This window comes from Sturnira hondurensis, unplaced genomic scaffold (genome assembly GCF_014824575.4).
Source record: "Sturnira hondurensis isolate 20B ecotype Veracruz unplaced genomic scaffold, ASM1482457v3 Scaffold0013537, whole genome shotgun sequence".
NCBI lineage: Eukaryota > Metazoa > Chordata > Mammalia > Chiroptera > Phyllostomidae > Sturnira > Sturnira hondurensis.
This window is the reverse complement of record NW_028086168.1, coordinates 1,679,550-1,695,139: the sequence shown is the minus strand read 5'-3', so window position 1 is coordinate 1,695,139 and position 15,590 is coordinate 1,679,550. Positions and strand designations below refer to the sequence as shown.

Here is a 15,590-nt window from a genome sequence, read left to right as displayed (position 1 = left end):
TGCTTGTTAACCGCTATTCGTCCTTCAGACCTCAGCACATAAATTACTTAATCAAGGACATGTTCTATAACCTTCTATTTTTAAATCAAAACTCTGTTATTCCCCTATTAGCCCCATATATCTTTCCTCTGTAGCACTAAACAGTTATAGAATTCCATATACTTGACAATTACTTGATTAATGAGGTCAGGGACAAGGCTGATTTTCCTCCCTGTGTATCTCCAGTATTTCAACATAGGGTGTAGGAGGTAGTTTCCCCCTCCCCCAACCCTCCCTCCCCCAATAAGCATTTGTTGACTATTGAATGAATTTAGTTCATTCAGCTTTAGAAGCTGCTGATTCAGCCATTTTCAAAAGTATAATCTAGTTGTAAAAATTTTTCTTATTAAATCTTAAATTTTGTTCATGCAGTATTTTAAGATATTACTATCATTGGGGGCTTTGTAAATGAATGTAGAACCTCAGTAGAACTTTTTCTTTTCAGCTCTTAGGCTATTCTTACTCTAGCAAGAATTTTAGCTCATAAAATAGTAACTCAATCACCAAGTCCTGTCAGATTTATCTCTTACATATTGAACACTCATTCCTCACTCTCCATTTCCATTGCTCCACCTTAGTCCACGTTTCCTTGGACTAAGGAAACCTGTGCTTATATTAAGCACTTTGGCTGTATTCTATATTTTATATTATTATTTTATATAAAGCACACAGCTACCCCCTACTCTAATATTTTCATTCTTACAAAGCACCAAACAAATTCAGAGGTGGTGACGTAGCCAGAGTTCCACTGCCAGGTAGGAGCAGAAGTCTGCCTCTGCGTTTATGTCCTTTCTACTACAGCACAACTACATTGAAGGTTTAAGTTTTTATTTGTAAAAGGTACTTGAGAGAGTAAGCTAATACAAAGAAGATTGAACTTAGACTCAGCTTCTAATTCTGTTTCCGATATCCACACATTCTGAAAATGGGATTAAAAATGTGAAAATGTAATACGAAGATCACTTCTTTTTCATTTGAATGAAGGGATATAAGTATGAATGTTGTATCTCAGTGCACATGCATAGATTTCTTATAAAATAGATAAAAGTGGGTTTATTGAAATAGTCTCCTTAGAGACTAAAGGAATAGTCTTTACAGGAAAAGAAATAAGAGCAATATTGCCTCCCTTAGTTCGGACTGCTGTAACAAAGTACCACAAACCAGGTAGCTTATAAACAACAGAAATTTATTTCTTACAGTTTTAGAGGCTGGAATTCTAAGATCAGGGGTCCAGCATGGTCTGGTTCTGGTGAGGACCCTCTTACAGGTTGTAAATTACCAATTTATGTCTGGATCTTCACATGGCAGAGAGCTAGGTCTCGGGGCTCTTATAAGGGCACTAACCCCATTTATGAGAGCTCTACCCTTGTGATCTAATTATCTCCCAAAAGCCCCACCTTTCTCTCTTTTTTTATGGTTACAATATGTATATATTTTACTTTAATTGTTCAAGTACAGTTTTCTGCACCCCCCTCCCCCAACCTTTGACTATCAAATTGGGATTAGGGTTTCCACTAAGGGATTTGGGAGAAAGACAGACATTCAGTCTGTTGTATTACCTGTTTAGTCTCAGCAGTTACATGATTTTATGCAATAGGGTAAGAAAATTGTGTCCTTTTAATGCTAACATTCTATAGTTCTAGGAAATGTTTAATAGTGTTATGATATTTTGACTGAAAGCTTTTTGTTATTTAAGACATTTGTGATGACTAAGTATTTATTAACAAAGTCATTGTGCGCTTTCCATTTTGTTTCTTTAGTCCGAGGATCAGAAGGACTGTACATGGTGAATGGACCGCCACATTTTACAGAAAGTACAGTGTTTCCAAGGTATGATGTATTTTGTTGACTGATGTTAGTAGGAAATATATAAGATATTCTAAATTATTTTTGCCATTGTCATAGTCTGAAAAACAAGGAGGAAGAACAACTAGTCTCTTGGGACATATTACATAATATTAACAGAAGATGGAAGAAATTGCATATACTCTATCAAGGAAATGGAGCTTTAGATTAAAAAAGAATAGCCTAAGTATGCCCAAAAGAAAAAGTATAAACAATAGTGTAATTGAGTTTAAGCCACTAGCTTAGAAGAATTTTATCTTAGAGAATGAGGAAAAATTTACAAATGTGATCGCCAAACCACTGCCTGTAATTTTCATGAAATCGCAGAATGAAAAAGGTATAAAAGTGAAGAAAATATGAAAATATATATACATAATATATAGCTAGGTAGATACAGATATATTTTTCTCAAGAAGAAACATTGAATGGGTAAAGCCAAAACGAATCAGAGTGAGTATTGGGGAAAGAGTTATAGGACACGGAACATAGCTGTGAATGAATTTTGGTATGTGTAGTTTTGACTTTGGGCCATGTTATTGTTTTAAATTAAAACAATTAAAATGGAAACAAGTAAGTCTTGCTTTATATTAAATTGGTAGGATAACCATATAATGACCTGAAAAATTCTTAAAAGCACTCAACAGTTTTATTGTTAACAGAATTGATACTGTCATTTTAAATCTATTGTAGAATAAAACAGTGTCATAAGAACTAAGATTTTCAGCATAACAGTGAAGGGATAGACTTGCATATGTCAATATGACCACATGATTTTTTTAATAAAATTACTTGTATTTCCTAGTTTTATCCACTAAAAGGGCCTAAAAGCAGTGATAACATAGTAGCAGCGAACACCCCTGCATCACTGACTATGATCTCTAAACACCGTTCTTCACTAAAAGGAACCAGTTCCTTGGAGAAGGGGCTGACTGCAGGTCTAGGGCAGGAAATGTGCAAGTTGAGCTGGGGACACCTAGTGCTAAAAAGCAAGGAAGCTGTAAAGGACTAATAAATGGGGTTTTGTTAAGGGGTCACAGGAGCCAGCTTGAAGGGGTTCATGCCAACCTAAGAAGGGAAAGTTTCTTGAGTGTGGGCCTGCGAAGCACACGATCGAGGTTCGATTCCCAGTCAGGGCACATGCCTGGGTTGCAGGCCAGTTCCTGGCAGGAGACACACCAGAGGCAACCATACATTGATGTTTCTCTCCCTCACTCCTTCCCTTCCCCTCTAAAGATAAATAAATAAAATCTTTAAAAAAAAAAAAAGAAGGGAAAATTTCAGCTTGAAGACAAATAATGAGTAAAAGGATTGAGACAAATCAAGTATATAAACACTTCCTCATAATTCCCTTTTCTCAAAATTTATTGGTCAGCATTAAAGATTGATGTGGTACTTGCTCAGTATTTTGAAAATTAATCGATAAATAGAAATCAGCATTTATCTTACCCTTCCTGTACAAACTTTTTTAAATTAACCAAACTGTTGACAAGTAAAATCTCTTTATAGAAGAAACCCAGTTAATGCAGAAGGAATGATGAGGTTATATAATCACAATTTGTAATTCTAAAGAAATTATGTATCAGTGGTTCTCAAACTTGAGCATACATCAGAATCATTGAAGAGAATATTAAAACACAGTTTGCTGTTCTCTCCCCAGGTATTTTGATTTAAATCTAAGGTGGGATCCAAAAAGTTGAATTTTTAACAGGTTCTCAGGTAATGCTAATTCTGCAGGTCTGGGGACCCTACCTTGAGAAGCACTGATCTAGACAAATGATCATTAAAAGACATTGAAACTGGGATAAACTCTTAATGGGTAACTTTTTAATCAGACTGACATCATCTGAATCTAGTTATCAATTTTTATTAGAACCAGTTCTCTAGGATCTTGTTGTGGAGGCATAGGCCCAAGGCTAGCCATGTGGGTGTCACCTTGAGCCAATGCAGAATGTAACACCTCAGTCCCTACCCAGCTTACTGAATCGGAATACTTTAACTAGATCCTCGGGTGATTTGTAAGTACATTAATGTTTGAAAAGCACTACTCTAAGAATACATGCCAGAGCTTTTGTGCTGCACTTCATTGTGCTTTGTGGTCCAAGGCATCAAGAATGAGAGGGAAAGGGAGTGAGCCAAAGAAGTGAAAGCAAATACAACATGGGGTGTACTGAGCTGACCAGATTCCCAAAATGCAACTAGGTTGCTTGGTCATGCAGAATGTCTCTAGAAAGGCTATATGGAACCACTGTGCCTCCAAACAATCTTGCAGAGAGGAAGGGTAAGAAATTTACCTGCAGCCACAGCTTCTCTTGGTCTGTTGAAACTGAATGGCAGAGCTCCTCTTTCTGCTACTGCAGTTGGCATAATGGAAGCCATGCTGAAATATGGCCCTTACTTCTGAAAAGTATGAGATGACAGTGGTATTAGAGGAAGAGGTAGCCAGGTCTCTTCATTGAAAAGCTGATGCCTGGGAGCAGGAAGGGTTATGTGAAACTGGGGAGGGACATAATGAATCCAGTACAATCTCAGCATCTCTGAGAGTAGAACAAGGAGACGTTACGTGTCTCTTGGTGAGTTGTAATAGGAGCTACATGGCACTTACCTCCTACAAAGGTGAGAAACAAAACATATCACCCGCCTGGCTGGCGTGGCTCAGTGGATTGAGTGCTGGCCTGTGAACCAAAGGGGCGTCAGTTTGATTCCCAGTCGGGGCACATGCCTGGGTTGTAGGCCAGGTCCCCAGCAGGGGGTGAATGACAGGCAACCACACACTGATATTTCTCTCTCTCTTTTTCTCCCTTCCCTTCCCTTCTCTCTAAAAATAAATAAAACCTTTTTAAAAAACCGGGTTTTAGTCAAGCTTTTGGATGAATGATTCTCAAATTTGATTACATGTTAGAATGACCTGAAGCACTTTTAAAAAAACCCTGGATATTCAAGTACTGGGTATTAAATAATAGTAGGGAATTGACAATAATAGTATTGTCAATTTTGTGAGATGAAGTAGCATGGTAGTGATTATGTTTTTTAAAAATATCCTCATCATTTAGAGATGTATACCGAAGTATAGCCTAAAATAATATGAGATCTGGTTTTGCTTTATAGTATTCTGGCATTAAATATAAAAGTAGGCGGTAAATTAAACAAAATTGGCTATGAGTTGATACCTGTTTAAGCTTAGTGATAGGTACATTGGTACATTATCATACTCTTTCTCTATTTTTGTGTATATTTGAAATTTTTATTTAAAAGATTATTCCAGAAGGAAATAGACAAAATTTCTCAATTGCCAAGATTAAGAAAAGAATTAGATTCTGGATACTGTAGTCTAGTCTAGTAAGCTTGTCTTCAATTTTAAACAGAATTATAGAATAAGTTATTAAAAGGACAATTTATAGTCATGATATGGGGGGTAAATATTGAAGTCAAAATGAGCTTGTTAAAAAAGTTGTGTTAAGCTTATCTCATTTCCTTTTTTAGTAGAATTTTCAGACACAGAATAATCTGTGAACATGATTTTGGCAGTGTATCTGAGAAATGACGACTTCTGTTGGCTGGGTGATGGTAGTGGCAGAGTTGTCTGTGGCTAAGAGCTGTGGAATCAGCTGATTTAGTGAATTGATTTGAGTTTCAGGAAAAGACTGTTGGTGAGCAACAGGATCTTGTTTGGAGCTCATTCAGCATTTTAAATACTTAATTTAGATGATAGCTTAGAATGATGTTTTATAATGTACACATTCCATAAAGCTGCAAGGAATAACTGTTTTAAAACATAAAAATCAAGATGTAAATAGATCTTAGTAGGCTGGAATAATAAGCCTCAACCTCAGTGGAATTGAATATGATAATTGTAAAATTCTGCCTTAAGATTCAGAAATAAGTTTCACAGTATGGAGTGGAGGACATCTTGGTCATAGCCGTTTATTGTGAAAGGAAAAATAGTATTTCAGTAAGCACACACTGAGTATAAGCTACTATTATTATGCGATTGCAGAAACATGTATGTCATCTTCAGTTGAATTAATGCAAAGATAGTAACCAGCATGAAAGGGATGTACTGGTTAGCTCTCAGTGCACTGTTACTTAGTAATTCAGTGTTGATTAGCCATGAAGTTCTGACCTAATGTTGACTACACGCGGACATCTACATGTACACACATCCACATTTCAGTTTGGCTCCTCACTGTCACTGGGAGGTGTAATCATAGTCGTCTGCAGTTGGGAGACACAGTACTTCAGAGTTTGGGTCACTTGATAGAATATTGCCAAGACATCTGATTTCCACAAGTTTGTTTTTATATAGAATCCTGCACCTGCACTTATTTAATGTGAAGATCCTCTTACTATTATGCTTTCTGTCTCTACACATGAGAAATTTATGGAAGGTATTTGTCCTTCAAATCCAGGCGCACTTCTTGGCCACTTGAGGATATTCTGGTCACCACTGTGTTCTCTGCAGGTGGTCTGGGACATCCTTCACAAAACCTCCCTTTCCACATCCTGTAGCTCTTTCAGTTTCAGGGCTGACTTCCGCATTCACTTACATTTTTAGGTTGTCATACAGACTTGATATTCACTCGAAAGGGCTCTTTTTTTTCTTCCTAACATTGATCTGTTGGTACAAAATCACCTTCCAGCCTACTTTACAGTGGTTGGTGACACTGCATTTTAAGAGAAAGTATTTTGGTAGACAGAAGCATTTTGGAATTATTTTCTAAAATTTATATAAGTTCTTGGTTGTTAAATTAGTAATAAGATTGTGAATTTTTAACCAGATTTTTTGGAAAATGTTAATGCTTATTAATTTAAACTTTTTTTATTGTCCCTTTCAGGGAATCTGGGAAAAATTGCAAAGTCTATACCTTTGGTAAGGATGGGACCTTATTTGCCTGGAGCAACGGAGAAAAGTTAGTGTTCATTTATATAACATTTTATGTATGTGACATTAATATAAAACATAACTGGCATTATTTGAGTGATATGTATTTGGGTGTTATTAATAAAGTCCATCTTTTAATGTAACAATGTAGTTAAGGTATTATCTCTATCATAACTTCCATGGAATACCTCCAGATTGTTAGCTTCAGTTTATGGGCCATGATTCATTTGAGTTATCTAGTTACTTTGAATTAAAAGGTAACATATGAAAAGGAGTATTTACTTTAATGTTGAATAATCTGAGAGGTTGTTTTAAATAGTGTTCTAGGTTATTGGTTAGAGTTTCTTAAATTCAGCACTAACACTTAGAGAATAATTCTTATTTACACTAGATTTAGATACTTTATATCTTTGCTGTGAAATTGGTAACATTGTCTGCAGTTATTACTATTAGTTTTTTTGTATATAAAAATATATACCTATGCACTGGCTGGTTTGGTTCAGTGGGTTAAACGCCGGCCTGGGAACCAAAGGATGGCCAGTTGGATTCCTAGTCAGGGCACATGCCTGAGTTGCAGGCCAAGTTTCTGGTTTGAGGCATATAAGAGGCAACCAGTCGATGTATCTCTCACACATTGATATTTCTCTTTCTCTCTTTCTCCCTCCCTTCCCGTCTCTCTAAAAATAAATAAAATCTTTTTAAAAAGAAGTATATACCTAATTATTTGTAAGTTAATCAAAAGTGTGTTTAGTATAGCCTATATTATATGAAATAATCAGATTACAAAATGGTCTTGTAAAAATTATTTTGATTAAATACTCATGATTTTGCTAAGAAAACCAGTCCTTTTTAATTTTTCCATAGTCAATAAAACACTTCAGTTCATAGAGCCAGGAAAATGACTAAATATTTGTTGCTTGGTTGAAAGTCTATTTTATTTTAAGATTTAATTTATTTATTTAGAGAGAGGGAAAGATAGGGAGAATGAAAGGGAAAGAAACATCAAAGTGCAAGGGAAATGTCAGTTGGTTGCCTCTTATACACTCCCTAATGGAGGACCAGTCCCGCTACCCGGGTATGTGCCGTGATGGGGTATTGAACTAGTGACAACCTTTGGCTTTGCGGGATGATGCTCAACTGACAGACCCATGCTGGCCAGCGCTTGTTGTTTTTAATCAGATGTAAAATTTTAGGGTTTTTTTAAAAAGGATGAAAAGACATATGTTAGTTTCAAAGTACATTTTTTAAGGTTTTTGGGGTTTTTTTATTGTTAAAGGGGAAGGGAAGGAGAAAGAGATGGAGAGAAACATCAGTGTGTAGTTGCCTCTCGTGTGCCCCCTACTGGGAACCTGTCCCACAACCCAGGCATGTGCCCTGACTGGAAATCAAACCAGCAACCCTTTTGTTCTCAGGCCAGTGCTCCATCCACTGAGCCAAACCAACCAAGGCTCAAAAGTCTATTTTTAAATTGATTTTTATACAGTGGTAATGTATTCTGAAGTCTTTCAACTATTAGGTCAGATTGGATTAAATGCATGATTTTTAAAAATTAATGCTAAAAAGATTGTGTTGAATTAGTTGGTTCATTTTTTATGACTATAAGCTGGTAGAGTTAGCTTTCATAATTAAAAATTTTACTCAGTATTTTTATTTTTAAAATTATTAAATCCAACCAACTACTACTCTCAAGTTACTACGTATATAGTTATGTTGGATCTTACGCACGATGGTGACAGTCTTAATCTCAGTTCAATGAAAGCATGTACTCTCAGATTTTTTATGATTTATTAATATTACTTTTTTGGAGAATCTTGTGGGATTTTGTCTTTTATTTTTTAAATCCATATTTTAGTTTATACTATTTGAGTAATAAGTTAATAGATATTTACTGTCTAATAGGACCTGTCATACTTCTTTGCATTGTCTGTATTGTTTTGTGGTAACCCTATTCTAGCTTAGAGTTTGTTAAGCTGATTTCAGTTTTTACCTTGGCAATTATTATAATTATTTTATATATCTTGTATCTCTGCTTGGCTTTCCAATTATTATAATTATTTTATATATCTTGTATCTCTACTTGAATCTTTTTAGTATGTCCCCATAGGTTATGTTCATCTTTTTAATAGGTATTTCTGTACCTGGTTCTAGCATTTATTTCCTTAAAGTGCTGTGGCCACAATGATATATTATCATGTTCTTTGGGCAAGAAAAATAGATACAGTGTTTGTGGTCTCTGCTGAGTTCATGGTCAACTAAGTCAGAGACTAACTGATTTTTCCTTAAATATGTGATTTTTTAAAAAATCAAAATATAACTCTTTGTTAAACTAAGAATAACTAATAAAAAAGAAAGTTTCATGTAATTCTAAAATACGTAATTTACAGAAAGTTGTAAAAAATCTTGTCTGTTTTTGTATGTAAGAACAATATGCAGTAATTTTGTATTCTTACCAATTTCTGTTTATCCTAACTCAGCGTCCTCAAAGTTGAGTACAACTAAGTAAGCAATTTCTGGAATAAGATGGATTATCTTTTTTTCTTACCCTAAAAAGTACATAATAGCAAGTCACCAACCTGGTTTTAAAGGTCGGCTCTGGTGTTTGTCAGTGTCACCATTTGTAAAAGGGATATGATAATAAACTATCCTATAAGACTGCTGTGAGTATTAAATTAAAAAATGTAGAGAGAGTGGTTAGACCAGAACATGGTATGTCCTAAAAACTGGAAACTTTTTATTATACAGTTATTGTAAATCTCTGTCATTATCACACCACAATAATTCTTATAGTCTGTTCTATAGAGCAAGGGTGTCCAAACTTTTGTTGTCTCTGTGCCACTCTGGACGAAGAATTAATTGTCTTGGGCCACACATTAAATACATTGCAACACGTAATCAACACACACACACACACACACAATCTCATAATGTTTTAAGTAAATTGACAGTTTTGTGTTGGGCCTTATTCACAGCCATCCTGAGCTACAGGTGGCCCCCCGGGGTGACAGATGGGATGCCCCTGCTCTGGAGACTGCTTTTGAGATTTTAGTAGACATCAGAAGTTTCTCTGCTGATCTCCTCAGCTGCTGCAGCTTTCATTTACCCGGTTGAGAATACGCTTTTTGTCTGCGATGAGAACTCAGAAAGAAGGCAGCTTTCTACCAGCCAGAAAGAGGGTCTCAGCAGGAACCAGATCCCCCAGCACCTTGACCATGTACTCCCTAGCCTCCGGAACTTTAAGAAATGAATACCTGTTAATTAAGCAAAAATAAATAAATAAATAAATAAATAAAGTAAACTATACTTCTGTTTTAACACCTCTTTTTTTCTCTTTGGTCTGATATACCTCAGCTTGTCTATAGGTTAACTCTCTTCACCTATACGGTAAAGGCCTGTGGGGTTTTTTTTCAGCTGAAGGTGGAGTCATCTGTTGTGCCTTTCTTCCAACTCCACTATTTCTCAACACCAATCTTATATAGGGGACTTTCAGTAAAATGTATACTTCTTTCAGTTAAGGTATTTTCTAGAACTAACCAAAAATTGATTTTTATGAAAAGTGAACAAAGTGATCTGTATTTGAAAAGAGATATGAATGTTTTTGATAGTGCTGGCTAGTGTGAAACCATATTTCGATGCTGAAATAATTTCTTTTAAAACCAGAGTAAATATTATCAGTGTCACTAACAAGGAACTACTGCACTCCTTCGACCTTCCAAAGGCAGTTTGCCTTGAATTCTCACCAAAAAACACTGTCCTGGCAACCTGGCAGCCTTATACTAGTAAGTACTTTACAATTATAAAAATATTCTAACAGGACCAATTCAATACAGTGAGGGGGAAAGAGAGTTTATAACCTTATCAGAATGTAATTGATCTTTATGATAGTAAGTAGTGTAAATATTTTTAATCAACAATGAATCTCATATTCCCTAAATATAATGTACTTTAATTAATTTGAAGATATAGTAAGTTAGTGAAGAGATCTATCATGAGATAAAGGAAAAGAAAAAAACCAAGGGAAAATTTAGACAGTAAATAACCGCTAAATAGAGACGATCTCAAAAATTAAGACTAATAACGACCTTTAAAATAAAAAAATTAAATATTATAAATGAAAGAGAAAGTACAGTAGACTCAACATCTAAGAAATGTTATGGCATGACAAAGAATAGGAAGTGGTGTACCATTGTCTAATACTTTTGGAGAGATACTAATAAGTCATGGTAACATTTTATACAGCTGTATGTCATAGATGGGTGATAAAATACTGAGAATTGGTATAGGGATTTATTTTAAGAAGCATGTTCTAATTATGTGGATATTGCTAAGTAAATATGTAATAGTTCCCTGTACAATTGTAAATCTTCTGGGTTGGTTCATCCAGGAGGCATGGACTCTAATGAATCTTCTTTTTCCAAGTAAATAAAAGGGAAATTGAGAATCAAGAATGGTTTTATATAACTGTGTATATGAGTGACTTACAGATACAAGGTTTTATAAGACAGTTTCATCCACTTAACAGCAAAACCATGTCAACCTTAATAAATAAGAAATCTCTTACATAGTCTTAAAATCTGTAGTAATTAACTCATTTCAGAAATGCTGAAACTTTGCTCAAACTGCTATCATTATGCCTTTAGGAATGGGTGAGTAAATTCATAATTAAAGATATGGGGGAAGTTTATTTAAAGCAGCTCTTTTACTTGATCTGTATAATCTTGTTCAAGTTTTTTCTAAGAAAGAAACCTTTATTACTAGTGTTAGGGGACAGTTACTATTAAAAATTTTGTTTTTATTGTAGCTTCTAAAGATGGCACAGCTGGGGTTCCCAACCTGCAACTCTATGATGTGAAAACTGGCACGTGTTTGAAGTCTTTCATCCAGAAAAAGATGCAAAATTGGTAAAAAAAAATGCTTTAAAATACTTACTATTTGACCCTGGCTGGTGTAGCTCAGTGGATTGAGCACAGGCCTGCAAACCAAAAGATTGCGGTTCGATCCCCAGTCAGGGCACATGCCTGGGTTGCTGGCCAGTTCCCGGTTCCCAGTGGGGGACCCACAGAGGCAACCATACATTGATATTTCTCTCCCTCTCTCCTTCCCTTCCCTTCCCTTCTAACGATAAATAAATATTTTTTAAAAAGTAAAATAAAATACTCATTATTTACAAAATAATTTAAACATTTTTATTGTATAACACTTACTTCTTTGGTATTGGTTTAGAAAATAACTTTTTAGACCAAAATCTAGATCTTTATGGATTCTGAATGTAGGCATAAAATAAACTCTTGATTTTTCTATTGTTTAGTATTTGACTGAAAAGGAGTAATATTTTTCTATTACATATGCTAACTAAAACTATTAGTAACTGACTTAACATCTTTAGTAATTTTCCTTAAATAGTAAACAATATCACAAACTTTAGTGTGTTAACATGAGATGTTACATTCTGTCTAAAATTATTTTATATTCTTTCTTTTCAATGTAGGTGTCCATCCTGGTCAGAAGATGAAACTATTTGTGCCCGAAATGTTAACAATGAAGTTCACTTCTTTGAAAATAATAATTTCAGTATGGAAAGATTTATGAAATAATTTTATTATTTACTATAAATGTATATAGTTTTTATTGTTTTATATGGTGTCATAGAGTTGTCCAAAATAACATTGCTATATTAATATACTGCTATATATTAATATGCTATGTGTAAACATAAAATATGTGTTATAATTGCTGTTATATTTATTTGGATAACTAATAAATCTAAATGCCAGTGAAATTTTATACCACAAAGATTTTCTTTTAAAATAACTTTTTTATTATCTAAATTTCTAGTAGACTAAGACATTTGAGTATCTGTTTCCGAATTTATTTGCTATTGAAATTATGTGATACAAATAAATGTTGTATTGCATAGAATTTAAACACAAAGTAGTACCTAGTCCCAATAATTATCAACCCATTGCCAATCCTGGCTCATTCATACAGCTATCCATTTTCCATCTCTCGTACTCTACTACAGCAAATCCTAGAGATAATACAATTTTACCTGTAAATATCTCAGTATGTGTGTCAGAAGATTAGGACTCTTTTAATTTTTTTAATTTAAATCAAAATGCCATTATCACAGATTATAAAATATCTGTTCAGTGTTAAATTTCTAATAATTGCAGTGTTACAGTTACCATATTTTAAAACTCAGGATCCAAGTAAGGTTCCTCACATTATAATTATAAGCTACAGTTTCCCCCTCTCTTTTTTCCTCTTGCAGTTTATTACTTAAACAAGGTTACTTGTCCTGTATATTTTCCCATGGTTTGAATCATATCCCATCCCTTAATTTAACATATTCATCTGCCCCCTGTAACTATTGAGTTTGCCAAAAAGTCCATTTAGTTTTTTCCATAAAATAAAAGACACATTTTTTATTTTCATTGATTTGGATATTTTTAGTACTTTGGTTACTTCCTGCTATTGACTTCTAGTGGGTAGAGGTCAAGGGTGCTGTTAAACATCTTCTAATGCATAAGACAGCCCCACAGCAAAGAATTACTTGGCCAAAATGTCAGTAGTATCCAAGAAACTCCACAAACCAATTTTGACCCCTTCTCCATATACTGCACAAATCTTTTTTTGCACTTCAGTAGTGTTTTTAACCTTTTTTGAAACAATAAAGCATAATATACTGAAAATGTTGCCTATTTTATTCCATCTTCATCTTCAATATTTAAATGGCTGCACAAAAATTCACCACTTAGGATGTTTTTATTATTTTTTATGTTTATTTTAGTTGTCTTTGCCCCCCCTCCACCCAGCCCATCCCTATAGCTCACAGTCAATCCCCTCTCTCTTGTCTATGCCTATATGTCATTCCTACATGCTCTTTGACTCCTTCCTCATACCATCTTCCCCCACCCCCTATACCTCTCAGTCTGTTCCATGTTTCCATGTCTCTGGTTCTGTTTTTCTCATTAGTTTATTTTATTAAATTCTTTATAAGTGAGGTCATATGGTATTTGTCTTTTGCCAACTGGCTTATTTTACTTAGCATCATAGTCTCCAGTTCCATCCATGTTGTTGCAAAAGGTAGGACTTCCTTCTTTCTGCTACATAGTATTCCATTGTGTAAGTGTACCACAGTTTTTTAATCCATTCATCTACTGATGGGCACTTGGGCTATTTCCAACACTTAGTGATTGTAAATAGCACTGCCGTGAACATAGGGGTATATAAGTTCTTTTGAATTGGTGTTTCAAGGTTCTTAGGGTATAATCCTAGCAGTGGATTCTCTGGGTCATAAGGCAGTTCCATTTTTAATTTTTTGAGGAAATTCCATACTGTTTTCCACAGTGACTGTACCAGTCTGCATTCACAGCAACAGTGCACTAGGGTTCCCTTTTCTCTACTTCCTTGTCAGCCATTGTTGATTTATTAATGATAGCCATTTTCACAGGTGTGAAGTGGTACCTCGTTGTGATATTAATTTGCATCTGTGATGGCTAGTGATGTTGAACATTTTTTCATATGTCTGTGGGCCATCTGTCCTCCTTGGAGAAGTGTCTGTTCAGGTCCTTTGCCCATTTTTTAATTGGGTTGTTTGTCTTTCTGGTATTGAAGCATATGAATCTTTATATATCTTCAAGATTAAACCCTTGTCTAATGTATCATTGGCAAATATGTTCTATACAGTTGGTTCCCTTTTCATTTTGATGATGGTTTCTTTAGCTGTGCAGAGACTTTTTAATTTGATGTAGTCACATTTGTATATTTTTCCTTTATTTCCCTTGCTCTAGGTCTAGGAGATGTATCTGCAAAAAAATTGCTACATGGGATATCTAAAATTGTACTGCCTGTGTTGTGCTCTAGGACTTTTATGGTATCATGACTTATATATAAGTTCTTCATGCATTTTGAGTTTATTCTGGTGTATGGTATAAGCTGGTGGTCTAGTTTCATTTTTTTGCATGTACCAGTGCAGTTCTCCCAACACCACTTATTGAAGAGGCTATTTTTACTCCATTGTATGCTTGTGCCCCCTTTGTTGAATATTAACTGGCCAATAAACATGGGTTTATTTCTGGGCTCTCCATTCTGTTTCATGGTAAGTTTTTTTTAAATGCACACTGATATGACAGCTGTCACGGTATAATTTAACAAAATTGTTTTGAATGAAGTTAAAGACACCTAGGCGGTACTAGAGCCATTGTACGGAAAAAAAAAACTAACTTTTTGGCCAACCCAATAATTTGAGTCTAGAGTTGGGCAGCTTCAGATTCTTACTTTCTGGGAGAGGTGAGAATAAGACTACATCATAGGGCAGTAGTGAATTCTTTTGTCAAGAAGCACGTACTGCAGTCTTATTGTCTTGAAGTTTGTAGGGAGTTAGCTGACATTCACGTTCAGTGCCTGGATCCATTATTTTGTGAATGGTTGCGAATTGGTGATATTCTGATTACCCTCCTCTCTCATGTGTTAGCTGTACTACTTTTATAAAGAGAAATGTTCTCATCTGCTCTCTGGTTACCTGGTAGTACCACTTATATGGAAAAGGCAGGATTTTCTTTCCCTATATCATTTTTAATATGATGAGTTCTTTCTTTAGCAATCTTCATTGCAACTAATTAACTTCCCCACCCTAACTCCATCTTTATGAACTATGGATTTAAATCTATATGATGTGTTTCAATACATTGCAGTTACTGTTATTTTTGATGCTCAAATTATCCCATCGTCAGTCAGTTAGTCTTTAATGACTTTTTTGCTATGTGGTAAGAGAAGCTGTTCTAAGATTATTTTGTCCTAATATTTTCTGCTATATACCTAGAATAAG

At 34.8% G+C, this 15,590-nt stretch overlaps 1 protein-coding gene across 3 annotated transcripts in view; it reads left to right on the top strand.

Annotated features, from left to right (window-relative positions):
- Window positions 1-15,590, top strand: part of EIF2A (eukaryotic translation initiation factor 2A) — a 44,624-nt gene that overhangs the window by 8,303 nt on the left and 20,731 nt on the right. The window contains exons 2-6 of one of the 3 annotated variants that reach the window (XM_037061819.1): window positions 1,800-1,869; window positions 6,717-6,791; window positions 10,421-10,539; window positions 11,562-11,661; window positions 12,249-12,331. In XM_037061819.1, the coding sequence (XP_036917714.1) occupies window positions 1,800-1,869; window positions 6,717-6,791; window positions 10,421-10,539; window positions 11,562-11,661; window positions 12,249-12,331 (447 nt within the window). Of the gene's footprint in view, window positions 1-1,799; window positions 1,870-6,716; window positions 6,792-10,420; window positions 10,540-11,561; window positions 11,662-12,248; window positions 12,332-15,590 lie in introns of those variants that run through there. The other 2 variants (XM_037061820.1, XM_037061822.1) reach the window with 2 other exon arrangements.